This window comes from Euwallacea fornicatus, chromosome 25 (genome assembly GCF_040115645.1).
Source record: "Euwallacea fornicatus isolate EFF26 chromosome 25, ASM4011564v1, whole genome shotgun sequence".
Taxonomy (NCBI): domain Eukaryota; kingdom Metazoa; phylum Arthropoda; class Insecta; order Coleoptera; family Curculionidae; genus Euwallacea; species Euwallacea fornicatus.
The window spans coordinates 2,140,850-2,168,418 of NC_089565.1; the positions used below are offsets into that span (position 1 = coordinate 2,140,850).

Genomic DNA, 27,569 nt, shown 5'->3' on the forward strand with positions numbered 1-27,569 from the left:
TGAGCACCTCCATCATCCATCTTTTCTTGGAGTGCTTTCTTTGACTCATCCATTTGCCAACAGTGTTTCTCCGAATTGAGCTTTTCGTTGGGTTTCAAAACCTCGTAACGACTTGGTCCTTGGACGTCCCACCACATACACAGCATTCTCTCCTCAAGGCTCAATCCAAATTTAAGAGTGGAGGGGATAAGTTGTCCGGGATCACAGTACGTTCTTTCCCTTACGATGTTTCCATACGTAATCCACTTTACATCACCAGTCATCATACGGTCCAAGAAAGGTTCACTTTCGTTCCGAGCAAGTGGACATGTGCATATGACGTCATGCGAATTTTGATCACTTAACTCGTGAGGCACCCGTCTGGAATATTAATAGACCAATCCTAGCCTCCGAATGTGATCCGAAATGGTTTGTTGAGCTGAATTAAGTTTCTCCGCGATCTCCGATGTTGTTAGATCTTGGCGTATCATGGTTATTACAATATCGTCATCAATCAGAGATGGCCGCCCAGAGGGTGCGTCATCGCTAAGATCGAGATCACCTGCTTCAAATTTGTCGAGCCATCTCCTACATGTTCTTTGTTGAGCAGCATTCCCTCCAAAAACTTTCACTAAATTCCGACATGCGTCGGTAGCATTTCTACCCCGTTGGAATTCATGCAACATGCAGGGCCTCAAATGAACTTTACTAGTACCCGCACTTTCACGATCTCGTCTAGCTCAATGACGACACGAGATGTCTCTATTGTAGTTAAATTCGAAGGAAGCACGTGTGCGCGTGCAGTCATAAAGACACACGGCCATGTATGGCTCAAAGGAGTATGCGCATACGTGTTTTAACTTGAAACGAAATTATCGGACAGAACTTTCCGGTAGACCTAATATTTGTGTTCATGACGTCAACACTCACTACTGTTCCGTGTTAATATGTGGAACACCCTGTAGTGGAAACGCTAATAGTTCATGTTCCCAGAAAACGCGGTTTTCAAAGGTATCTGGAAAAGATCCAACCTGGCTCATTTTTTCGGGGCAACCCTTTATGTCGTCCGAACAACCCTTAACGGGCAAGCTCGGGAGACCGAACCTTATCGCATTGAATCTAAACGAGATTTTCATTAACTGTTCCAGTGTTTCGCGCCGACCACGCTCCACCGGGATTTACTAATTAAATCGTTTCAAACCCCCTCCCCCTCCCCTTTATTCGGTGAATTCGCTAAGGCGCTTTGTGGTCTGCTTATTCAGTCTCAAAGCCTTCACTAGTTTGTTCTATCAAACGTTTAATTAGTCTTTACTTTCCGGGCAGTTTAGAGCTCGCTATCTTTTTCCATCGGTCAAGTAGGTCCGAGTGTTCCATTGCAAATCCATTAGTTTAATAAATTAGGTATATGTGATGTGCATACGTGGATGCTCAAGCCTCCCCTAACTGGGCGCGTGTATATTGATCAAATTAGGTAAAAGCTGCAGAGGGAAAAAATGGAATAAAAAAGGGAAAAACAAGGCCCTTCGGATCCGTTGGCAGCGGCCCCGCCCAGTTATTTTTAATTCTCTCTCTTATTCGTTCTGCACAAAAGAATTAATTCATTACTGCCTGAGGCAGTTATTTTTTAATTTGCGCCAAACGACTTTACAGGGTTGGGAAAATGGAGAGGATGGCAATAGGCGAAGGAGCGACATGAGCCTTTTGTTTCCGTTTTGTCCCCATAGAAAACTGATGAAGTTTCCACCATGGCACTGTCTGTGAAATAAGTAATTAACGACTCATTAATAAACAAACGTGGTGAATTTATGGAAATATGCAATTTCCACCCTCTCCGAGACCGAGCCCGAGTTCCTCCGCAAAATTTGAACATCCGGTACCACCTGCTTGCCCTTCGCTCGCTAAATGGGAACCTTGGGACACTCGATATCGCATCTTCTCAGCAAGTGCAGAAGGAAGACGAATGGAAAATGACGATTTCCGGACTATCTGGTTGACGAATACGTTCGTGGATAAGACATGAATTTCCTTTTTTTTTCTTGCATGAATTTCGGTCTGCGGACTAAACCCTTTGCGTAACACGCTGCAAGCTAAGACGTGAATCACCCGGTATAGGCAAAAATTAAACAGGACGATGACGACCGTTTCCCGGTGTAAACCAGATTTTGATTAAAGTCAATTCGGGACAAAAGGGCTTTTGTGAGTCCGCGGCGTATAAAGACATCACCGTTATTATGACGTTTCGGGATTGATTAAAACGGGATGGGGAGGGGTGAGGGCGGAATCATAACATAAAACCATTTACGTTTCAGGGCACAATGGCCGAGAGATGTAATGATTGATTCCGAATGCGATGAATGATTTTTAATTTCGAGCCAGGCTTTTGTTGGTTTGCCAACCGCGAGGGAAAAGTAGTGTTTTAAAGCTGAATTGAGGGGGGGAATGGGAGAGGAGGTGGGGGGGGGGGGGGTAGGTGCTGATGAAATGATGATGGACGTACTTTCCATTAGTTTTAACATCTTTCCATCTATTTTTATAACAATATCAAAAGTACTAAGGCATTTCGTTATAAAAAATTAGATACATGTCCCGAATTTTGTGTCGCTGGAATTCTCCCGCAAAGCTGAGCTAATGGACCGCAGGACAGGTTTTTTTTCAAATACGAACGCCGACATCTTGGAAACTACGCTGGCAGTGGAAAAATTCGAAACCCCGTCTGCCACGAAGCGAGGGGGTAACATGACTGAGGGAATGATGAACTCGTTACCCTGCACCAAATGCACGCAAACCACCCCAAGACCTTTCTTCAGATAGCACGAGCTAAGCTGCGATGTATCGTCGAAAAGGGTTTTTAATAAGCTTTTCATTGGTACCAGAGCTTTTAGAGTTCCGCCCTCAGATTTACCCCGAAAATGCCTGAAACGCAAAATCTATGAGTAAGACATCTAGGGGTAGAATTGAATGGTTTTCAATCGGGATTTGCCGTTAAATATTAATAATATATTGCAATAGGTAGTCGATATATTCACGTCTCTCTTATCAACAAATTAATAATATGGTCAAATGTTCAAAATTGGGCATTTTTCCATAAATGGTATTTATCAATGAGGTTTTACCCAGTGACTCGTCGAACCCTGTTTATTGCTTTAGTTTCAATTCGTGCTTATTCTCGCAAATTTTCATGGATATTCAAGTGCAGAATGGGTTGAAATCGTTCTTAGTTCTGGACCTGAGAAACGTGTTCTTCCACGAGCCTCAGAAATATTTCGCCAGCTACGTCCTGTAACGAACATTAATCCTCCCTAAGCTAGGAAATTAATACAGAAATTTGAGGAATCTGGTTCTGTGCCCATTGAAAAAAGGAATAAATCCAGGATATTAGATGAGCTCACTCAAATCGAAGTTCTGGAACAATTTATCCAAAACCCATCGTTGTCCATCCTTCAAACATCTACTTTAACCAGACGATCGACAGCATCGGTCCGAAAAGTTCTAAAATTACACGAATTTCATCCATACAAAATTCAACTTCACCAAGAGTCGATTGAAGATGAGCCAGACCGACGAATTCAACATTGCGAAGTGATGCAAGCTTCCATTACCAACGACTCATGCTGACCGGTTGCTCTAATGATGAGTGCACATTTTACTTGAATCATACTCTCAATAGCCATAATCATAGAATCTGCAACGATTCAAACCCTCGTGTTAGGAGAGAAGGAAGCTTTCATTAACCATAAAAACTGAATGCTTGGGCCGGGATAGTTGGAGATGCTATCATAGGACTTTTGTGCGAAATTTCAATGGTGAAATCTACCGGGACCTTTTAGAGAATGCTATTGAACTATTGATCATTCATCAGTTAGAGGATTAGCGGGACGAAAATGGATATTACAACTCGACGAAAGTTCACTAAAATTTGAAAAAAATGGGGCATCGCCACATTTAGGCAACAATTGGGTAACGACGACCACGCGAGACGGATTAGAAGAGGAGGAGCGATACAACGGCCCCCTCGGCCTCCCGATCTAATGCCCGTGGATTTCTTTTTGTGGGGACATTTGAAATCTGCAGTGTTCAAAACCCGACCAGAAACGATTGTAGAGCGGAGATGGCGAATTATTACTGAGTGTTTTGCAATTCCTAAGGAAATGTGTCATTGTTCGTCAAGAATGTGAATATCGCAGCAGAATAACAAACACCGATTATGAAAAATTATTTATATTGCGGGACAGGTCTTGTGCTTCGATTTAATTGGAATGAAACTTTGAATTTATTATCAGTTCCATTACTCATTCCTGATTGAAAACCATTTAATTCTATGTCCAGGTCTCTTACTCGTGGATTTTGCATTTTAGGCATTATCGGATACTTTGCAGGGGAGAATTTCGGAAACTTTGGTATCTTTGTAAACACTAATTGAAAAAGCATTCTCACGACCCGTCGCAACCATGTCTGTGCTATAAAAAATGGTTGGGGTGACTGAAGTGCATTTAGTACAGGATAGTGAGTTCATCACCCTCTCGATCTTCTTCCTCCATCATATTATGGTAGACGCGTTTTGGGATTTTTCCATTGCCGGCATAATTTTCAAAATATTAGCATTCATACCTAGTATAGAGAGTAGTATAGCGCTAGAGCTAGTATAACAAAGTTAGCAGAAATCCGTGTGAAGGAAGAATATTGTATCGAACACGTAAGCTAGTATATTTATCGTCCTTGGTTGCTGACCCAACTCGATGTGTATATAGTATATATATATAAACTTTTACAAAAACTCTGCGATCTAACACCGACGATTGGGAACCTTCCAGTCCATTCTCTAACAGCCTCTGCAGCATTACCATTACCATAACCATAAATAAAAACAATATTTGCATATTCTTCGTTGATAAAATAATTCGGCATTATTACTGAACTCTCAAAACCTCACTAAGTACATATTTGATTGACACAATTTGAATTTGAATATTCAACAGAATGGTGCCCACTTTGAATAACTTTTGTGAGAACCTCCCTCGTTGTTCTCTAGTTGAAATGGCCTTTATTCTCTTGTTTTGAAAACGTCGTACGAAGAGAAGTCGAGAGACCTTTTCTCTTTCTTACCGAACGAAAAATTCAAAAATAATTTATAACTTAAGAAAATCCAGTGGCGAACAATTTTTGCTTTAAACATATCAAGCGGCCTGCCCGTATGCACACCACTGGTAGAACTAAAAACAATATTTTTATCGTAAGATACGCGTGGCTATAAACTGTCAAACTCTACAAAACTTTATTTAAATATCTCAAGCGGTTTCGGACATATTCAAGAATTTGTGATTTTTTAATAAAACTTTAACACCCTGTACTTTCGTAACGAAGCATTTTTGGTATACAATTTATACTACAAACTACACTTATTTTTCAATGTAGAGTACGTGGTAGAATTTATTGCCTTTACAACTGCGACTCCCTGTATATAAATAGCATTTTTCGCAATTGTCACATAAATAACTATAATCACTACATGTTTTTTTTCTTTTAATCATCCATGCCTTTAATGATTTATACAGAATGATATTTCCATGTTGCATGGAAGAACCTTGTTAACTAGTAAAGTGGCAGTTTTAAGGGTGAAATATGATACAAACTGATTTTGTCTTACGAAATACAATATAGCATATTTGCCTTTGTTCGCCTTCAAAATCTCTTAGTAACTCATCAGCAACTGCTTTAGTTTTATATCATGTTAATGTCAAAATTAAACATAAAATATCGTAGATGTCGTGCAATCGATTATACGAATTTACTGTCGTACGTTCTCAACAAGCGAAACGCTTCAGTATGCTAAAAAGTTCAACATTTTCAAACGTGTAGAGCATTTTCTCTCACCACACTCAAAACAGAGCGGCATATGTGAACGTCAAAAATGGGACCGAATTTACACAACATAACAAAATTACCAAAAAACCGCTTGTGAGAAATTTTATAACTTTGGAGGCGCATATAATAAAGGCTATCTTCCCCGATGGGGTATTTTGTGCTACGACCGACGCCGAAAACCTCCCAGTCAAGACCGCTCTGAAACAGGTTCGCTTGCTACGCAAATGTCGCAGCTAACATCGGCTTTGCCTTTGACATATTTAACATTTAATTTATGAATTAAGTTGCGATATACGAATCAGGTTCGCGGATGTGTCCACGGTACTGTGGACCTCGAATTTTTCGATGCGGCCATTAAAAGTATTTGGTAAATGGGTGTCCGTGGGAGTATTGTTACGAAAGGGCGAGACGTGGGAGTATTGTTACGAAAGGGCGAGGCGTGGAAGTATTGTTACGAAAGGGCAAGTTGTGGAAATTTTATTGGAAAACTGCAAATTTTTCTCAGGAGAAGAATACCATAAGGAAACAAATGTTTTAGTGGAAAAAACCTCTGCGCTATGTTTTTCTTTACGCTTTCTTAAATAGTTTGAACATGCCTTCAGCGATTAATTTGCAGTAAAATGTGGGGCGGCACAAATTGCACAGACAGTCCATACTACATAGTCCAACCTCAGTTTTTTTTTTCAATATTAATATTTCAAACCTAGAGTGATTGAGATCGGAGTATAGACTTTTGTGGCGGTATCCTGCACGGAATATTGTTGAAAGTTGAACATTGATCCATAAAAAGCAGATGTGCGAAGGTGTCCCGTCATGAGAAAACAAGTTCTTTTTCGCACTCGGAACGTTCCGCTCAATGGCTAATGGCAAGTTCCAATAGCTTCGAGGCATTTCGAGTGCCTATCGCAAATCCCCGTAAACCGACAATAGATGCGAGTTAAAGAAGTCGAAAGAGTTTTCCACAAAATTGAACCAATTTTGTGAAAAACGCCCCGCTCGTGGTTTCTACCATCTTTTGTAAACGACAATTAGCACCAGCAAATATCTTCATTGTTTATGAGGCAATTTCCGACAATGCACGGTTCGCCCATAGAACGACAATGGTCGAAACTTATTTCTTTCACTTCAAATGGCTAATACACACAACTGGGCCCCGCTGAAATTTCACACAATACCACCCAACTTTCCAATCAAAACTGCACTTCGTACATAGATTAATGAGGACAGTTGCATTGTCCAACTTTACCATTGACCAAATTACTACAACGGAAGTAATACTAACCGAATTCAAAACAGTTTGCATGGCTTTATTGTCTTAAAAGAAAATCCGATGCTTCTTGAACAAAGGGCGACTCTTTGAATAAAAAGACAAAACACATCAATTTTCGAAATTGCACTCGCCTTCCTGCGATGTCGCTGCGCTCGGAACAATGGAAAAATATAAAAAGTTTGTTAATTAAAATGGAAATCTCGGAATATTCCAGGCAACAATGGCCAACAATATGTGGATCGTCACCTCCGGTTAACGCGATCCGGAAATCACGACGAGACGACTGGAAAAGTGACTTTCCAAATGAGACCTACGATGTTTACGTCATGGGAAAGTGGTTATGCCGTGGTCAGGCCATCGCCGTACCTCAGTTCTGATTGTGTGCTGGATGGTTAGAAATCCTCATGGGGACTCTCTCTCTCGGAAGCACAAGGCTCGATGGATAATTCCTGCGTTTCCCACGTTTCACTATAAGTTTTACCTAATTCTTAAGTTTTACCATAATTGTTTGGTGAACGCATTTGAATTTTTATTTTAACGTTTGTACGTTCACGAGGAAGTTTCTGATATAGGTTAGTAGGTCTGAGGAAACATCGACACCCTTCCGGATACCCCCACCGGTATAAAATCTACATGTAGTTGACGTAGTCCATAAAAATGAATGCATTTCCTCCCTGATGCCGTTTCGGAGAGAGATGGTTCGTAGTCACGCCCCCATGCTGAGATGCGACGATCCAGATTAAGAGTCCGGACTTGATAATGGGCGATTCCATATAACGCAGTCTCTGAAGTCTCTTTTTCCCAAATGGATGGTGTTTCCGAGCGAATAAAACTTACAGCTACAGACAAACTCCTCCACGAAAGTTGAGGAAGTTCACCCGTTTCGAAATGATTTTAAAAGTTCCCGATTTTCAAACTTTCGTATGCCGCTGCGACCACAAAACAAGGCGAATTCACTTATAAAAGTGAAAATCCGAATTTTTTCCAAATAAATTTCGTCGCGTTCGAAGTTCTCCCAGTCCCGTACGACGCACTCACGCCATCGTTCTTTCCGATCTCCGAGACAGTCGGAAAAGTCCTTTTCCGGGGTGGCCTGACAAATACTTTTTCCGGTCCGGCGTTTATCTGCCCAATTGAGCCGAAACGGCGTCCCCGAAGCGGTCTTTCGATCTCGCTGAAGAGCCAGAAGTCCAACGGTGCTAAGTCCGGCGGATGCGGCGGTCGTGGAGCGATGCGGGTCGAGTTTTTGGCGAAACGTTCTCGAGGGGTGAAATGGTGCGTTATCGTGGTGCAAAAACCGGGAATTGCCTGCCTCTTGAGGCGAACAGCGACTTGGAAACGAACCATAACGCTCAAGTAATGTTCCTTAACGACAGTTTGGCCTGGCGGGAGGACTTCATAACACATGACATCGCGACTGTTGAAGAAAACTGTCAACGTGACCTTGATTTTGAGCGACTTTTTTGGCTCCAAGTCCACCTGGTGCCCGATATTCGCTCGGTTAGTCGGTTGTTTGGGGGCCGCATTCACAACACCAAGTCTCATCTCCCGTAATGATACATTTCATTACGTCGTGGTAGTCAGCAAGCGTCATAAAAATTAACGCGTTCGCCATTATCGTTAATTATTAACACGTTAAGCCTATTTCATACTGCAAGATGATTCACAACAGAAGAGATGCAGAATAGGCGTGTATAGAAAGGCTCAAAAAAATAAGTCGGTTTTTCATCAATTTTTTTTTCATGTCTTCAGTTGCTGAAACGTGCGCGTCCGAAATCAGATTTCAATGAAACGGTTTTTTCAAAAAAATTTTTGGAACCGATCGCGAATCGACACGTTTGAGGCATAAAACTTCTTTTGAAATGGTTCCAGTTGGTCCAGGCAAACTGCCCATAGCATTAACGAGATCTCTAATTGTCGATCGACCATTTTGGACTACCAAATCTCTGATTTCCTTGATGTAGCTTTCATCGGTACATTTTGATGGTCGTCCGGGGCCCTGTTCGTCGCAACCTCCTTCTGGACCTTCTGTCCAGAAGTACCGCTTGTAGACATTTTTTGCAACATAGCCGTATCAGCAAAGGCGTTCTGCGACATCTTCAACGTTTTCCCAGCAAAATATTTATTAAAAAAAAAATTAATGCAAACTCTTTGCTCAACACAATCACGCATTGCACAAAATCTAAAAACTCATTTTTGTATACTGGCAAAACACATCTACCTCTACAGCAATTGAATATGTTGACGTGGAACTTTGCATAGATGTTACAGACAGTGCTACCAACCAACCAAAAAAAAATATATTTTCATGATTTCATAGTACCCGCGAAATTTAAATGAAAAATTCACTCTATTTTTTTTAATAACTTTGACATATAAGATCCAAATTGCTCCAAAAATGACTCAAATGAATCAGCTCCGCGAGCTCTTCAAGATGACTCATAAGGCTTGATTATATCTTATTGAGTTTTCGAAATGAAGAGTCGTTTATGTGCTCAAACAAACATTTTTGTGACTTTTCAAAGATTCCAACATGTTCTCATGGTTTGTGAGTTGTAAGAGTTTTAGGTCAGTGCTCGTTTTGAGTTTGCGCAAAGATGCAAGAGCGGAGGCTCTAGATGCTTATGGCATTGCGGTTTCAATTACAAAAGCATGTCGAAGACTCCGAGACATTAATCTACATTCGCGTCGACTTTTCCCACCAACATAATTTCATGTGAGGCTTCAGCTGGAATGGACCGATGAGCGCGTGAGTCAAGACGATCACTGGAGGCCCCTATCGTTTATACACGACTCGACATATGGACGGTTTCCGGATAATGGACGTGATCGACCGCGGATCCTTCCTCTAATGTCCAGAAATCGTAGATCGGTCCTGGAAGTTCAACCGGTCAAAGGCCATCTGGGGAGGCATCTTAATGGACGTACAGGATTGTTGGTGCTTGAGGGGAACACGAATGCGCAAATGTACGTCCGACAAATCGTCAATAATCTCGTCCCTAAGTTTCATGGCACTATTGGGCCCAATTGTTGTTATTTTTGAACGATAATGCGCTACCTCATCGTTCGAGAATTTCCCGTGACGTTTTGGCACTCCATGGTACTCCGCGGTTGTCACGGCCGCTTCCATCTGGAGATCTCACCCCGGTTGACCGCGCTGGGGACCAGCTACAGAGTTTCGGATCGTCATCGATCGCCTCCACGGACACGCTCCAAGAACTCGGACGGATTTGTCCGCAGCTTTCGAAAGAAATTTATTATTATATATTTATATATTGTTATTTGTATATTTTCATCAAACTGCCTCAGCAACCTGATCGACAGTGTACAAAACCGCTTTCGGACTGCGAATGAAGTTCGAGGAAGTCGTACCCCCTATCGAACTACCCCTTTTTCCGTTGCTGAAGGAACTGAATTTTTAGTAAAAATGCAGAGAATATAAACTCGCCTAAAGCTGAAAAAACGATAAAACTACGGATCGAAAAAACACTCAGATAAAGTAGCAAAAATTCAAATTTTCACGTTTATATAAAAATTTTGAAAAGAAAAATCGGCAACGCTGAAAACAATCTCAAAATCCGTGAACCTCCTTAGCTTTTCTGGAGCAGTTAGCACGTACTATATTTTATATTTTATTTTATATTATTTGTATTTATTTGGGTGATTTAGGTCTCAGAATCCGAACAGAATTAGACAAAATAACGGAAGAAACGCTGTATAATTGCATAAAAAAGATCAGAGGACGACTGAGCCATTGCCAAATTGCTACTGCCGTCCAATATGAACGTTTATTATAAGAATTTCAGTTTTGTTTGATGTAACAATGATTTATTCAATTTTGTCTCTAATAATTTTATTTTTTATAAGGAAACTGTAAATCCAATTTCAGTTCTAAGGGTACCGCTATGTCCCCTATTAAATTATTTCTAATTTAATGCACCTCAATGGGCAACTTTCCATTTGAAAATAGAAAGTTGGTAGGGGAAGCTGAAGAGATACGAACAATTTGAATATCGAATATAAAGTATTAAATAATTCTTCTTGTAATAAAATTATAGGTGTTTAAGCATTTTTTTAAATATCGGGTGTGTGAATGCGGGTGTGGCAATACTTTTTACAAACCCTGTATATGGCAATTTGGCCAATCACATTTGGATTAACATAGAAAATAACGCTAAAAATAGCACAATTTCGCTTCGCGCTGTCCCAAACAATTGGAAATTGGAGAGTGGAAGGAAAAAAATCATTTCCATGAAGATCATCACCATAATTCGTGTAATGGTGATCGTTCAGTTTTAGATTCCACTGTATATGCAAAATTAACATTTCAATAACTTAAGATGTTGAGGAATGGGCCGGGGCTGCGAGTCTGCACGTAATTTGCCCTTTTGACACGTAGCTACATCGTGGATTTCCAGTTCTGTTACAAGTTCGCATAATGGATGGCATGGATGGATAATTCTCCAACAAACAGTGTAGAAATGTTTAAATTAAGCACTGGAGGGGAGCGTAATGTTTTGTCTTATAAGTATTTTTCGCTATCACTTTCAATCACAAAGATCAAAAACATTACCGGCACCTTTGGCATATTTCATGCTACAGGGCGATTCACACCAGAGTAGGTACAAAATAGGTGTGCATGCAGGGCCGCAAAACGGGCCTTTTTTCCATTTGAATTTTTTCCCTCGTGCCTACAGTTGCCGAAGTATCCGCCTCAGAAAATGTGTCTTCGAAAATATGAAAAAACTCTATATATATTTCGGCAATGCCTTAACGTCGAAGAACCAAATTTTGAAAATGTATTTCTGTCACTGACAGCTATAGTTGATAAAGACTTGCGCGACTGTGCAGCTCAAGAAGGTGTGGCTTACGGTCAGGTGACCCTAAGACAAGTTATCAGGTTTACTAGTTTCACAGCAAATTCAATTTAAACTTTTTTTATTCTAATCAATTTTTCCAGGACCCGTCCGTGTTCCAGAAAACTGAAATTTTGTGATGAGGTTCGAGACCAATTAAATGAAACAAAAATCAAATTATTATATTTAAGGGTGCTGCGAAAACTGTTGCTCAAGAACTCCATGGAAAAACTTTCAAACAAGTACAGCATGTCGTAACTTGTTTCATTCATGCCCTCGGTTGGTTCAATGAATGACTATTCTAATGGCGCATTTGTTATTGACACGGTTAGACAAGTCTCGTCCAGTTGCAACGGGTGTTAGCTTTGCGAATCTCTCAAAAACCCCCGGACAAAAAGTTACGTTAGCTTAAATCTGGCGATCGCGGTGGCCAGAGTTTTGCGGATGGAATGTTGCAGGGGATGTGTTTGTGTTTGCGCCTGGACTTCACGAAAAAAATGTCTCATTCTGGTTGATTCAGAAACACGGATAGGAGAAACGTTAATACGAGGAAAATAACATTTTGTAGCATCGTGCCGCCAATAACGAGAAATTGATATTCGTTAACCGCATTCAGAATTGTGAAAATATCAGAAGAAACGTACTTTCCACTATATAGATAAGAAAAATGCCTATTTACTAATGCCTTAAGTACTTTTCTTCGTGAGTTATCGTATCTTATGCATAATTTATGAAAAACAACCGTTTTTTGTGAAGAACTTTTTTGATGGACTTCCGAGCAGCGAAATGGGGACGGGGGCAGAGAGGACGGAAATTATAAATTTCAAAATATTCAAAAGTCGGTAATGTCCCATGGGCACTTTTGCACAAAAATGCGTATAAAATCAGATAACTGAGTACATTTTTGGACCAAATATCTTTCAACTATCTATACACCTTTTCGTAGCACTTTTCACAGCTGTGACAAAACTGGATCCAACTTTTCCGGATTTCGTTCCAATACTGAAGCACCAATTTATGGCCACATGAAAAACTGGCCCAGTTTCTCTCAAATGCAAGGAAAACTCCTTCTCGGGCTTTGACTAAAGTTGAGTATGAAGTTCTAAATCTAAAATATTAACATTTTGAATTAATTGCAGATCCCAGGACTATTACGGCACAATCTTATCGCTCCGTGAGAACTTCTATCTTTACTCCATGACGTAATATGCGAAATTAATGAAATGAGAACAAGGGGAAATTGAAGAATACACAATACCGAATTAAACCAATAGGAAAGGAAAAACAAAGCCTAACCAATGAAAGCATTATCTTATTAAAGAAGGGAGAGAACGCCGGCGCTCGGCGTCGCGACGCCCCCGAGAGGGGTGGAGCGTCAGGGGCGCCTTATCAACACACTTATTTGCAAATTGTGTTTTAGTTTCGGTGGTGATAGCCTAACGACAATAGGAGAGTTCTTAGTGGATTGCCTTTTTTGGGGGGGGGTCGTTAACGAAAAACTCGTAAGTGTTGTTAGTGAGTTTTTTTTTAGAAGTTTGATCAAGTTAAGTGCTAAAGAATATTTTCCCTTGCGTAACTGAAAACAGTGACACAATTAGTTTCAGCTAACTGCAAAAGTGCTAATAGGAAATTTTGGTTTCTCGCAGCTTAGAAATAGCAACAAACCAGTTTTTGTGCAGAAATTTACATAGCCGATCCTTCAGCATTCCAATGGCAGGGCCGTACCTGTCCCCCCTTCCCAGTGACCTTTTAACAGAATATATGTTCGGGAGGCGAAGGCAACGCAGGAACCGAACGACTTTTAGCCCCCAGCAATTGCAAGAATTGGAGGCGCTCTTCCAAAAGACCCACTACCCCGACGTCTTTCTCAGAGAAGAAGTCGCCCTGAGGATCAGCCTCTCTGAGGCCAGGGTGCAGGTAAGTCGGAATTTGGTTACTCAAGGCCGACGTTTCAAGATAACACATTTTTATCATAAACACAGGTTTGGTTCCAGAATAGAAGGGCCAAGTGGAGGAAACAAGCCAGACTACAACTTCTACAAGACGCATGGCGAATGCGATGCCTGAGCATGAGTTCCCCGCCTCTTATTATTTCAGGTATGTATGCGCGCCTTTAAGCTATAGAACAGTGACAAATGTTCCTCCAGGAAGGCCCCCAAACAACGTGCAACCACCTCCAATACACCCGCACCCGGAAAAAGCTTCGGAGTATTCGCAGATCAACCTCTCTGCCCACCAAAATCCTTCTTTAGGCACGCTCCATACCCCGTGTCCCTGCTCTCCAACAAGAAGTTCTCCCAGTCCGCGGGATCTCTCTCCAGGTCTTCCAGATGATTTGTCTATGGGCAAAAAGCTTCAAGAGAAGGAACAGACAGAATTATTAGGACCTAACAATAATAACGTTCTTGGGCATCCGCAAAGCTAAATTACTGTTTTTCTACGTAGGTAGCTTTAATAATTTAGATTGACGGTTATTTTATTAAATAACATAGATTAATTTATTTTTCATATTCTAGCATAGCTATTATTGCTAATTTGAACTTGTGTAGAATAATAAATAATTTTGCTTAAGGAAATTGCAAATTGGTTTAAGTGACATGTAGTGGCAGGTGCATACCCCGAGCGTCTTTGAGAGATGACTAAAAGGAAATTTGCAGCTTCAATATAGGACATAAATACCTAGTTGTTTAGCCAACAAGTGTATTAATGACGACGATTAATAATGAAGTCGTTTTGGCGCGCGCGCATACCGGGCGAGTAAATACTAGCCGAGATGGTCACAGGTTCTTGCCTCTGGCCGTGTTACTGACGATTCTTGAGCAAATTTGCTGTTATCCGACCAACGTCGCATATACAGGATGAGTTTTTAAAAGTATAAGAGCCAATATCTTGGAAATTAAGCCTGCGTCGGACAAATCCAAAAATACCATAGTATGACGGGGGGAGGTATTTGCAGACACGATGAGCTTACTACCCTCTACCAAATGCACCTCGACTGTTCCAAGTATTTTTTTAAAATAATACAGTTGCGACATATCGTCGAAGAGGATTTGAAATGAGCTTTTCATTGGTGCCAAAGCTTCTAGAGTTCCTCCCTTAGATTTACCCGAAAATGCCTGGAACGCAAAATCTATGAGTAAGACTTCTGGGGGTAGAATTGAATGGTTTTCAATCGGGAATAAGTGATAGAACTGATAGTTATTTTGAAGCTTTATTGTAATTAAATCGAAGCGGCAGATTTGCCATTAAATATTAATAACATTTTGCAATAGGTATTCGATATATTCACGTCTCTCTTATCAACAAATTAATATGGTCAAATGTTCAAAATTGGGCATTTTTCCGTAATTGGTATTTGTCAATGAGGTTCTACCCAGTGACTCGTCGAACCCTGTTTACTGCTTTAGTTTCACTTCGTGCTAAATTCTCGCAAATTTTCATCGATATTCAATTGCAGAATGGGTTGAAATCGTTCTTAGTTCTGGAGCTGAGAAACGTGTTCTTCCACGAGCCTCAGAAATATTTCGCCAGCTACGTCCTGTAACGAACATTAATCCTCCCTAAGCTAGGAAATTAATACAGAAATTTGAGGAATCTGGTTCTGGGCCCATTGAAAAAAGGAATAAATCCAGGATATTAGATGAGCTCACTCAAATCGAAGTTCTGGAACAATTTATCCAAAACCCATCGTTGTCCATCCTTCAAACATCTACTTTAACCAGACGATCGACAGCATCGGTCCGAAAAGTTCTAAAATTACACGAATTTCATCCATACAAAATTCAACTTCACCAAGAGTCGATTGAAGATGAGCCAGACCGACGAATTCAACATTGCGAAGTGATGCAAGCTTCCATTACCAACGACTCCTGCTGAACGTTTGCTTTAATGATGAGTGCACATTTTCCTTGAATCATACTCTCAATAGCCATAATCATAGAATCTGCAACGATTCAAACCCTCGTGTTAGGAAAGAAGGAAGCTTTCATTAACCATAAAAACTGAATGCTTGGGCCGGGATAGTTGGAGATGCTATCATAGGACTTTTGTGCGAAATTTCAATGGTGAAATCTACCGGGACCTTTTAGAGAATGCTATTGAACCATTGATCATTCATCAGTTAGAGGATTAGCGGGACGAAAATGGATATTACAACTCGACGAAAGTTCACTAAAATTTGAAAAAAATGGGGCATCGCCACATTTAGGCAACAATTGGGTAACGACGACCACGCGAGACGGATTAGAAGAGGAGGAGCGATACAACGGCCCCCTCGGTCTCCCGATCTAATGCCCGTGGATTTCTTTTTGTGGGGGCATTTGAAATCTGCAGTGTTCAAAACCCGACCAGAAACGATTGTAGAGCGGAGATAGCGAATTATTACTGAGTGTTTTGCAATTCCTAAGGAAATGTGTCATTGTTCGTCAAGAATGTGAATATCGCAGCAGAATAACAAACACCGATTATGAAAAATTATTTATACTACGGACAGGTCTTGTGCTTCGATTTAATTGGAATGAAACTTTGAATTTATTATCAGTTCCATTACTCATTCCTGATTGAAAACCATTTAATTCTATGCCCAGGTCTCTTACTCGTGGATTTTGCATTTTAGGCATTATCGCATACTTTTCATGGGAGAATTTCGGAAACTTTGGTGCCTTTGAAAACCTGATTGAAAAAGCTTTCCGACGATGTGCCGCTACCATGCCCGTGCTATTTAAAAAATAATGACTTGGGGAGGTTGAGGTGCATTTGGTGGAACGGAGCGAGCTCATCATACCGTCAATTATCTTCCCCCAGCATACTATGGTAGACGTGTTTTTGTATTTTTCCATTGCCGGCATGATATTCAAGACGTTGGCATTTGTATTTTTAAAAAACCCACCCTGTGTTGGTGCAAGATATGTTATAAAGTGGCGCTTTTCTCAATTATCTAACGTTTTGAAGGGGGGTACAACTTTGCGTATTTCCACAAGAGGCTGATCTGATACCTGATAATGCTTCCTTATGCGTTCGCCTCCATTCCAAGCTACACCGACATGTGCGTATATTTCTGCCACGCGTAGCATTAGGTATGCACGTACGTACCTGCGTTGCTCTCACACATGCCTGATGAAGCGAATGAGTAGAAACGCGTGCCGCACATTGGGATGGAATAAATTCTCAATGCCAAAACTTCTTTTTCATTATTCGGTAATATCAACTACCTTCTTTTCAAACAAGACGCACTTGCCCAAATAAAATTAATCTCGAAGAAGTAATGTTGTCGGCTCTATTACACTTTTCTTGATTGCGTATTGCACAAATTGCCTCTTTCCACCATTGTTTGGAGTTGACAGCATGGAACAAACAAACCTTTCACCGAAGATCCTTATTCATAAACTAGTCTGATTAAGCCAGAGCTTTCTTGCGCTCGCAGAGCCGTAATCAGCCTCGGCCATATTGAGCACGGCCGGTACTCTTGGAGTCACTAGGATATTGCCAGGACCAGGTACCTCCACACAAGAGTTCCAAGGAGAACTCTAATGGATAAATGAAAAAAAAATGAATGTTGCAGCAAAACCGGGCCCCGGTCCTGCAAATTTCATTACATAAATTTCTTGTTCTGCTATTCACCGTACTACGGATGTTTGAAAGACCGCCAGCAGCGTATAATACATCTAATGGAAGCAATGGATAAAAAAATTTCAGCTGGAGCGCAAATTCGCCGCTGTTATGCTTTGTTGTTGGTTCATTATTTCATTCGGAGCTGCGCTTATTGAGTTCGCAAATTAAAAAATGGAAGCAAACAGCACAATAGAAAATACAAAGGGACAGAATTTTTAATGTTCTCTTCTTCGGCGAAAATTCTGTCCTGTTGACTGTAGAAACGGAATAAGTAGTGCTTATATTAGATATTAACACATGGAAAGTCCATGTTTAAGTGGCGGTCCATATTTACAGCAATTACAGAATAGACGCAGTATGATCTGAACGACTCGTAATAGTACATGGTTTAGAGTATTGAGAGTGGAGCAAATGATCCGCCATTTTAAATCGGAAGTTAAATGGTTTTATCATGGCTGCTACCATCAGTGGGAAACTTACCGGTCGATGCTCCACTTACCAGACAACTCTCCGCCTGACATCATAAGATATTCATAGGAAAAGATCTAAAGATCGAATATGCTCTTGCGCTATGGGGAATCCTTGAAAACCGCAAATTAAATTATTCACGATAAACGCCTAGACTTGTCGATTAAGCATATAACAGTGTTAGCAGTCTCTTTCAGTATATTTTTTACAGTGTTGCTTGCAGTGAGTTAGCAAACGGTTTGATGGAAAACTCGGTGGAAGATGGACATTTCATCATCCAAGACCTGCCCAATTTGATCACTCCACACATGCCCTGCGACCAGTCGAAGATCGTGAAGGTGAATTACTCGAGAGCGAGGTACTTGGACGAGTATGGATCCGTTTATCTGAGGTGAGCCAATGTCGAGTCACTGTTTTAGTTAGACACTCACTACAGAGTTAAACATTCGATTTTTAGCGTTTACTGAGGAAAGACAATGAACATGAAACATGTAACAAAATAACAAATGGAGATTTGTCAGTAAACTTTACTTGTGGCCAGTCCGTTAGTTGCAATTGATTATTAGAAATAAATGAGAGTGAATTGGGCGTAAATTTTATGAAATAGAGAAGATTATTAAGGAAATTAAGAAAAATGTAAAAATTTGGTTTTGGACGTGAGTGAAAGTCTATAAACCACACGGGATAAATACGTAAAGAACTTAGTCGTTTTTGGACAAAGTAAAACATGTTGAATACACGAATCATCTCTTCATTTTTACGGCTCTTATTTCCTCCATATTAATTTTGGTCCTACATCTTCTAACCTTCTTCAATGGCAACTTTGACAGCTTGAGATGAACAGAAGTCAAACACAAAATTTTAAAAATCCCCACAAAAAAAAGTCTATGGGTGTTAAATCAGGAAACTTTTCTGGCCACTGCACAGTAGTCCCTTTAACGCCAATCCAGCTTTGTCTCGACGAATTATTTAGGTGTTGCTGCACAATACGAGGTCTAGCAAACTAGATATGGAAGCGAATCGATTCTAGTCTGACATTTCAGGATCTATTTTTACGATCATTTCTACGACGCTTTTGCTTATATTCCAATTTTTAAACGATAAAATATATCTTTTTAATTCTTTATGAAAAGCTATATGGAAAAATTGGGTCAATATAATTTTGTCGCATTTCGGATGTGTTTCTGGGAAAAATGACGTCACAACTCTCTAAATAGGTGTAGGGGAGTCAAGTTTGAGTCACCCTGTACATACATACGTGTATGAAGGAGGGTTGGTCTGGACGGCAAGAAAACACGATGGAAGTTTCAGGTTTTGGGGTTACTAATTTTGTGTCCAAATTCACGTGGCCTTTTTTGCCCAACCAGCTACTTCAAATCTTCCCTTCATTTAGATTGAAAATTGAACTGGTCAACACGACAACGGGCGAAAATTGGATGTTATCAACCATCGCCAAAACGTTGCCGAAGTACAGCGTTACGCATGACATATTCAAAATTCGAGCCATATTCAAAAACCAAGTGGGACTCTACACCACAGCACGTAACACGATTGATGTTTATTTAAAAGGAAAAGGTAAATATTTTCCAACAGTGAAGGTTTGCACCACTGGTAAAGACACAATTAACATATTTTCCGGGCCCATAAGCCACGTTCCCAGATTATTGCTTCTTCACGTTTCACCCACAACCGCAGTGGACATTCTCAAAACGTGATTTCCTCCACAGCTGGACATTGACTGAAACGGTGAGCGGCAATTGCAGTAAATATCTATTCGCTCTTCATTTGATGATAGAGAGCGAAATATCTGTGCAAATTGAGCGTAATATAACACACCATAGAGATGTTAAAAGATGAGTCCAAGATTGAAGGAATCAATTTGGAATAGCTCCAGACGGTTGGGTCTCACTGCGGATCGTATTGGAACTACAGTGACATATACAGGGTGGTTTTTTTTTAAGCATAAATGCCAATATCTTGGAAATCATGCAGGCGATGGAAAAATCCAAATGTACGTCTACCATAATACGATGGGGGAAGGTATTTGCGGGTACGATGAACTCACTGTCCTCTACCAAATGCAGCTCAGCTGCCCCAAGTCATTTTTTTTTAAATAGCACGGGCATGGTTGCGACTTATCGTCGGAAAAGCTTTTCGATGGTACTAATGTTTCGGGAATTTGACCCTCGAATGCGTGCGATAATGCCTGAAATGCAAGATCCATGAATAAGACACCTAAGGGGGGTTTCAATGAGGAATTAGCAATGGAACTGATAATAAATTCAAAGTTTTATTGTAACTAAACCAATGGGTCAAATTTACCACTCAATATTAATATTTTTCATACTAGGTGTTCGTTATTTCCCATGCAAGCGTCCGAACGATATTCACATTCTTGTTGCACATATGACGCCATTAAAACAGGTAAAAAATGAACGATTTTTTGCCGAATTTGAAGATCTGTACGAATCTTGATTGGAATAAAATTTAATTTCTAATATGTATTTAGTTTAAAAAAATAAATAAATAAATTACAGTTGCAACCATTAATGTATTTTTTAATAATTCGCAAATGGTCAATTATTTTGAAACGAAATTTTGGACTGTGGGACAAAATGCTTTATTGCTTTCACATCAGAGAGTTAAATTGTGCTTTTCCATACAGAGGGTTCAAAGAGATAATCTAAATTTTTCATTCAAAAATGTGAAAAAACCCTTGTTTTTTTTTTAATAGGAACTTCCCATTTTTTCAACGAATACATATTTAATATAAAAAAATAATTGTTATTGTTTGTTCCTAACCGTTTCCAGTTTATAAAATTTAAAAAAAAATAAAAACTTTTTAATGTTCAGTACTCCAGGTACGTAGTACGCATAAGCTGCTCAAATGAAAATATTGTCAATGTGTTTATTATTTATTATTAATGTAACAAATTATGGAACTGAACATGTTATACACTCGGTATTCGATACCCAGAGAAAACGAAGTCATTACGAAACGTCCTCAAAGGCATAATGGATAATTTAACAACTAGCGGGACTACCGAAAGCCGATTGTTGATGACGAAATGAGCCTTGGAAAAGCTCAACACTAGCGAAACTTTAGTAACAATATCAAAACCATTTGAAGTTTAAGTTCAGCGAGTTTAAACTATCAATATCAGAAAAGAGTCACTTCAGTACGTGTAAAATTTAGGTATACAACATTATACATCAAAAATGTCGATAATGTTCACTAGAAGCGAAATCTGACATAATATACAGAGTGTTCCACTTAAAATAAGCGAATGAACGTTAACAACCGGAAGTAAATGACGCTTTAGCATTACACCCAAATTTGAACTTTTTTTTAGTCACAGTTTTGAAGACGCCGATAGATGCCTCCGTATTCGTGGGGTACCCTGTATAGCTGAATCCTTTCGCGCTAATTCAGTTGACGATAACAGTGAAAACACGTAAAAATAAGGATAACGCGCTTTAGTGGTTGAAGTGGCTTCAAAGCTCTCTAGTGATTCTAAGACTTCTCTTGTAAATGTGATCGTACCTGAGGCCCCCGGACTAAAATCATTCCATTTCGTACCGTATTCTCAATGGCAAAGATTCCGATAATGTCCACCGCAGTTGTATGTATACGAAGCTTCAAGAAGCAATTTCCTTGAAATACGGCTTATATGCCCGAAAAAATATTCTATTGTAAATGCATACATGAAGGGCTGAAAGTCCCACATAAATTCGTCAAAATAGAAGAAAATATTCTTCACAAAAACGCTGGAATACGTCAAATAGTGTTTTTAGTTGAGTATTTTTTTGACATAGCTGAGATGTATACAGGAGTGCCCATATCGTAGATAAATACTTTTTCACTTTTTTCTTATGTAATCCCATGTATATTGTGACGTTGAAGTGGTTTGAGAAATTCTAAACATATTTTAGGCAACATGCCCACGTCTAAATTGCAACAAACAGAAATAACGATAGAACTACTCAAAATAATACTTAAAAAATATCTATATAAACTACTATAATCTGGTGCATTAAACGTTGGAATTGTTTCCTGTTAACCTAGCCCTAACCTGAACTAACCTGACAGTGGGCAAGCAGCAATTCGAATTCCTCAGCGAATTTTTTTATCATTTCAGGAAGCGTTGTCGAGCTTCTGGTCGAGTCATTTTATTTTTTAACTTTTTTTCATTTTAACTTTCTGCATCGTTGAATTTACTTAAATACAGTCTATATTTTGGGTAACCCCATAGGGGTGAGGTCGGGCAATCTAACAGGTCGCTCCAAAGGCCCCCTTCAGTCAATCGCTCGAAAAAAAGTGAAAATATTTACACGTGAAATATGTTCAGAATTTCAAGAATCAAAGAATTCAAAAACGCCATAATTTACATGGGGCTCCGCAAAAAAATTTAAGTACGTTCATCTACCACATGGATCACCCTGTATACAAGTCTGTTACGTCTAAAATGCACAACGAAAGACAATATTTGACGTGCATCAGCATTTTCATGAAAAATATTTCACTCCCCCCCCCCTCTTTTTTTTCAAATTTTTAATGAATTTGTGCGGAACTTTTGGCTCTCTACGTGCATCGTGTTATTGTCACATCTACGACAATCACCAATGCAATCCGGTGTGTGGTGGCAGTAATGGTAACAAGTCGAAATATTTGAAAATTATTGAAAAATTCTTTGCTTTTAGGCGTGAAGCAGGGCGAAGACGTCATGCTGCGCAGCTTCGGTGGTAGAATTAATCTCAATGGGTCTGACGACATAGACCAGAATGCTGTTCTCGTTACCACTGACCCGAAATGCTCGTTCGCAGGTATGAATTCGACACGTGTTTGTTGTTTGACCGAATAACTAAATAACAACAATCAAAGGCTTCAAATCGGTGCACAGGCGCACTGGCTTCGACTTCGAATCTACTAAGGCAATTCTGCTGGCTCTAGCTAAGTTCCATGCTGGGACTTTAGCCCTCAAAACCGACAAATTCAAGGAGTTTAGGTCAAAAGTTCGACCATACCTAAACGAATGTGGCAGCGTTCTAGAAGGTAACAACTTCGAACAAATTGCTCGAATCCACATGATCAGTGCTCTGAAAGACAGCGGGTTTGCAAATGATATAGTTGATAAGGCAGTTAGATCTTTTGAAAATAAAGTATCAACGGAAGAAGCAGATCATTGGGCTACATTCACGCATTCCAATCTTTGGGTAAGAAATAGTGTCTGGATCAACACGTTGGGGATTACTAAATCATATGTTTCAGGTAAAGAACATTTTGGTGAAATACGACAAAAAGGGCCAACCTCTAGACGTTAAATTGAAAGGCTTTCAAGAGGCTCAGTACGCCTCCGCTCTGAGAGATCTGCTATTCTTTCTTTTCACCAGCGTACAACTAGTCGTCCTCAAGCAACACCTGCCTGATCTTATAAGTTTCTACTACGACCAATTCCACCAAGTTCTCAACAAACTAGAAGTCAGTTGCGATCACTTTCTGAGAGACTCGTTCAACGAAGAACTGAGTAGAATCACCTCAGATGGAGAGTTTTGCAAGATCGTTTGTGCGTTATATCCCATCTTAGGTAATGACATGCATAGTGATGGAAGTAGCCTTAAAGACCCTCTTCATATTACTCGTCTGTGTTTCATAGTCAAAGAATTTATTGCACGCGATTGGTTGTAAATGTGTAATTTAATACAGAACACGTTGGGAACATAAGGACATTTTCGTTTTATGATGGTGCACACCATCAGAGTCTATTGTAAGTATAGGAATTAGATACTCCGATAGTACAGATTCGCTTTTATTATGGAAATGGTGGGGCATTTCCTTACCTAAGAGAACTAGAAGAAACGACTCACACGTTGTAGGGTTTTTCCAGCAAAAACCTCTATTTCACTAAACGACCAGAATGAAAGATCAGCCAATAAACAGCGATAAATTTCCATTAATCCAATAAAACATGACGACATAGGAAACTCTTTTCCAGTCATCGAAAACTGTTCCATTTTTGGAAACCTCGGAATGTGTCTTTAATGCCTAAAACGGCCCTTTAGACTTTCTAGGCTCCTTACATCGGGATGTGCTCCATTAGGAAATAGTTGCGTGTAGACCCGAGATGATCGTAAACAATTTCCATCACCTGAACCAATTACATAAGTCATATTAATAAGTTCTTGCTGCGTGTACCTCATCTCTATAGTTATAAAATGGACAGATATCGAAGAAAGAAAAAACCGTAAATGATTGAAGAAAATTGAATATTCTTTCGTCTTACGTCACCAAAAACACGCCATCGTATTTGAAAAAAAAAAAAAGTTTAATTTGCAAAAGTGAAAATTAAAGTTGTTATTGCGGACACCCTGTATGCGTTTCTGGGGTAGAAATCTGTCCCGAAATGATCAAAATCTAATTTAAGGTAACCACGACGTAATTTTTTTTTTTACGAGGCAGGGCAGGTGCCTAAAATTCATTTTAAAATGTCACAGCTCCGAGTCACTGCATTCGAGGGTAAAAAAGATCTAGGAACTGACACAGGTCCGCACAGGAACTATCACGTGGAAAAAATGCTATTGCTCCCATTTAAAAAAATTGCTAAAACTTTATGTCGCGCCGATTTCTTGGGACACCCTGTAGGGCTATTGCTAAATACAAAATGTACCCTCATGAGCCGCACGTACATCCCCATAATTGATTTCTTTATGAAATCATAAATAAATTGAAAGGGGTCCGAGGGGTTGTTAAAGCGACACCCTGCATATAACAGATAAATGGGACAATTTCCCTATGAAACGGAGAAGATCATAAAGTGCTTTATATACAGGGTGTCAATTTGACAACTTCCCATCGCTGTTATCTCGAAACGGCATAGATGCTTAAAATGTCGCCGAAACGCATCGATTTTGTTATACAAGGGGGACCAATTTTTATTTAGAATTCACCGCAGTTCTTTTAACGTTTTGCCGTGTAAAGCCCCCCTCTCGAATATACTGAGTGGTCAAAAGGGCTGAGTGTTACATTATCTCAAAGGGTTATTCATTATCTGTATTTTAGTACCTTATTTGTTACACTCGAGTGTTGCGTCGTCAAGTTATGCTTCTCTGATCATTGTAAAACTATTTTCGCTATTAACGTATTGATAGGAGCGATGAAACTAAGAATTTTTATTCAAACATGTCTTAGCTTGCAATATCGTTAGATAAACCTACCGACTTAGTGCTAAAAATTGCTAAAAACGATGTCGTCAGAAAGACTGTCGTGTTCAAAGCAAAAAGGCACTAGTTACGAAAGCAAATGTCAAACTTCCGTAATTATGTGCATTATGAAATATGATTATTTATTGTTCATATTTTTTGCAATGGAACGCCCTTTCGACGTGTTTTGGTGTTATTTTGTATGGACTATATTATTTACTTACCTGTGGTGCTGGTCGATGTCAGTAGGTGTACAAATGAGCTGAAATTCATTGCTATGATTCGTATGATGTTGTGAGTCATTTTAAAAATGATACGCGTAATTCGGGGAAGAACTGAAATGATTTTTATTTATGAGGAGCAAGGACAGTGCTCTAGGAGCACAGCGGAAGCTTTTCACGGTATAAACTCGAATTTTAATGCGAGTCACACATACACTTTGGATAACATGCATTTGAGACCTAAAGAACAAAAAAAAATCAACTTTAATTCTGGAAAAAAAAAATGTGAAAATCACCGAAACGGTTAGAGCTTCGAATTAGTTTCGACTTGGAACAGAGGCGTACGCAGTTGAGACTTGAAACACAATAAAATTCAATATTAACTTCTGAGAAAAAATCTTCAAAATTGTTACGAATTAATTTTGACAGAAAGTAGAGGGGTACACGGTTGAGACTTGAAACACGAGAAAATTTAACATCAATACCTGAGAAAAAAATCTTCAAAACAGTTAGAGCTTCGAATGTATTTCGATTTGAGGCAGAGGAGTACACAGCTGAGACCTGAAACGTAAGAAAATGTTATATTAATTCCCGCGTAAAAATCTTCAAAATAGCGAGAACTTCAAATTTATTTCGACTCGAAGCAGAGGCATGCGCAGTTGAGACCCGAAACACTGTATACAGTGGTGGCCGTAAGTTTGGAAGCTTTTAATTTTTCTAAATTAAATGACAAAACCATATTAGAGACTGGTTAAAATGTGTGTATTTGTATATTTGCTAAGTGGAATGAATATTTTTGAAATAAGTCAATAATATTTTGAATGATTTAGTTTTTATTGAACAATAATGATTTTTGGTTGAGCAAAAGTAGGGGAACTTTTCACTTATTTATTTAAAAAAAAATACATATTGTTTATGAAATTAATATCCTGTAGCACATCCGTTTGCCTTTACAATAACAGCACAACTGCGTCGCGTGGAACCAACTAAATTGGCACAGACATCATTAGGAACCTTCGCCGACCCCCCTTTAAGATTTTCCCAAAGTCCATTTCTATTTGAGATGTTGATCTTCCGAATTTGTCTGCCTAGATGCTCCCGCAGGCGCTCGATGGGGTTCAAATCGGGACTTTCAGAAGGCCACTTAATGACTTCAACGGAACTTCCATTAAACCAATTTTTTACCAATCTACTGCAATGCTCGGGATCGTTGTCCTGTTGAAATTGCCAACGTAGGGGCATTTCCCGGTCCGCATAAGGAAGCAAATGGTTCTCAAGTGTGTCCCGATAAACAAGGCGATCCATTAGTCCGTCTGTTTTTACCAGTGGCCCTGGTTTGGATGAAGAAAAAGCCTCCCAAGCCATAATACCGCCACCTCCGTGTTTAACGGTTGGCACTTGGTACTTAACAGAGCATCTGGTAGTTTTTGGCAGTCTTCCGTAGCATCTACCTTCCAAATGTGTTGAACTTGCTTTCGTCCCTTCGTAACACAGCAGTCCATTTTCCATTGGATCAATCAATGTGATCACGAGCAAATTCAAGTCGGGCTTTCCTATTCTTCTTCGATATCACTGGTTTTCGACCAGCAATACGACCAAATAATACCATACGTACTAATCTATATCGCACAATTCTTGCAGATAAAAAGATGTTGCCTTCGCGAGGTTCGTTTGCAACTTCTCTAGAAGACATCTTTGGATCTGCTCGAGACATTCGCCTGGTTAATCTGTCCACATTGCTCGTACATATTTCTTAGATCTTCCAACTTTCGGCACATTAAATGTCGGTCCAGTAGCTTCACATCTTGTAACAATTTTGCTTGTTGTCCCATTGGGAATATTCCATCGTTGTGAAATTTCACGTTGCTTCAAACCCGAATTAAGTAAGCAAATCAATTTGTTTTTAAAATCTTCAGAATAGTTTTTAACTTTGTCCATTGTCGTGGGAAAATTAGATATTTCATACACAGCCACTCTCAGGTAAAAACAACCGATAAAACGACCAAATTGATGAATTTAAAACGTGTTTCCATGTTTGAGGCCGAGCGCAAAAAATTATCTTCAATAAAAACGCACTTGGAATGCATAGAATTTCGTTTACACTTT

At 39.6% G+C, this 27,569-nt stretch overlaps 2 protein-coding genes across 5 annotated transcripts; both read left to right on the forward strand.

Annotated features, from left to right (window-relative positions):
* The first annotated feature begins 13,278 nt into the window (after positions 1-13,278).
* Positions 13,279-14,502, forward strand: LOC136346876 (retinal homeobox protein Rx2). Of its 4 annotated transcripts, none has more exons than XM_066296381.1 (4): positions 13,279-13,473; positions 13,619-13,884; positions 13,950-14,064; positions 14,115-14,502. In XM_066296381.1, exons 2-4 carry the CDS (start codon positions 13,678-13,680, stop codon positions 14,390-14,392), a joined length of 600 nt encoding a protein of 199 aa, XP_066152478.1. In that variant the 5' UTR covers positions 13,279-13,473; positions 13,619-13,677; the 3' UTR covers positions 14,393-14,502. The 4 variants fall into 4 exon arrangements, with proteins under 4 accessions (XP_066152478.1, XP_066152479.1, XP_066152476.1 ...); XM_066296382.1 differs by having other exon boundaries at positions 13,279-13,469; XM_066296379.1 differs by having other exon boundaries at positions 13,280-13,469; positions 13,614-13,884.
* A 3,686-nt stretch (positions 14,503-18,188) lies between these two features.
* On the forward strand, positions 18,189-23,841 carry LOC136347000 (uncharacterized). The gene is made up of 5 exons (XM_066296607.1): positions 18,189-18,436; positions 19,439-19,620; positions 22,747-22,869; positions 22,928-23,259; positions 23,315-23,841. The coding sequence occupies exons 1-5, from the start codon at positions 18,288-18,290 to the stop codon at positions 23,729-23,731; spliced, it is 1,203 nt and encodes a 400-aa protein (XP_066152704.1). The 5' UTR covers positions 18,189-18,287; the 3' UTR covers positions 23,732-23,841.
* Positions 23,842-27,569: the final 3,728 nt, after the last annotated feature.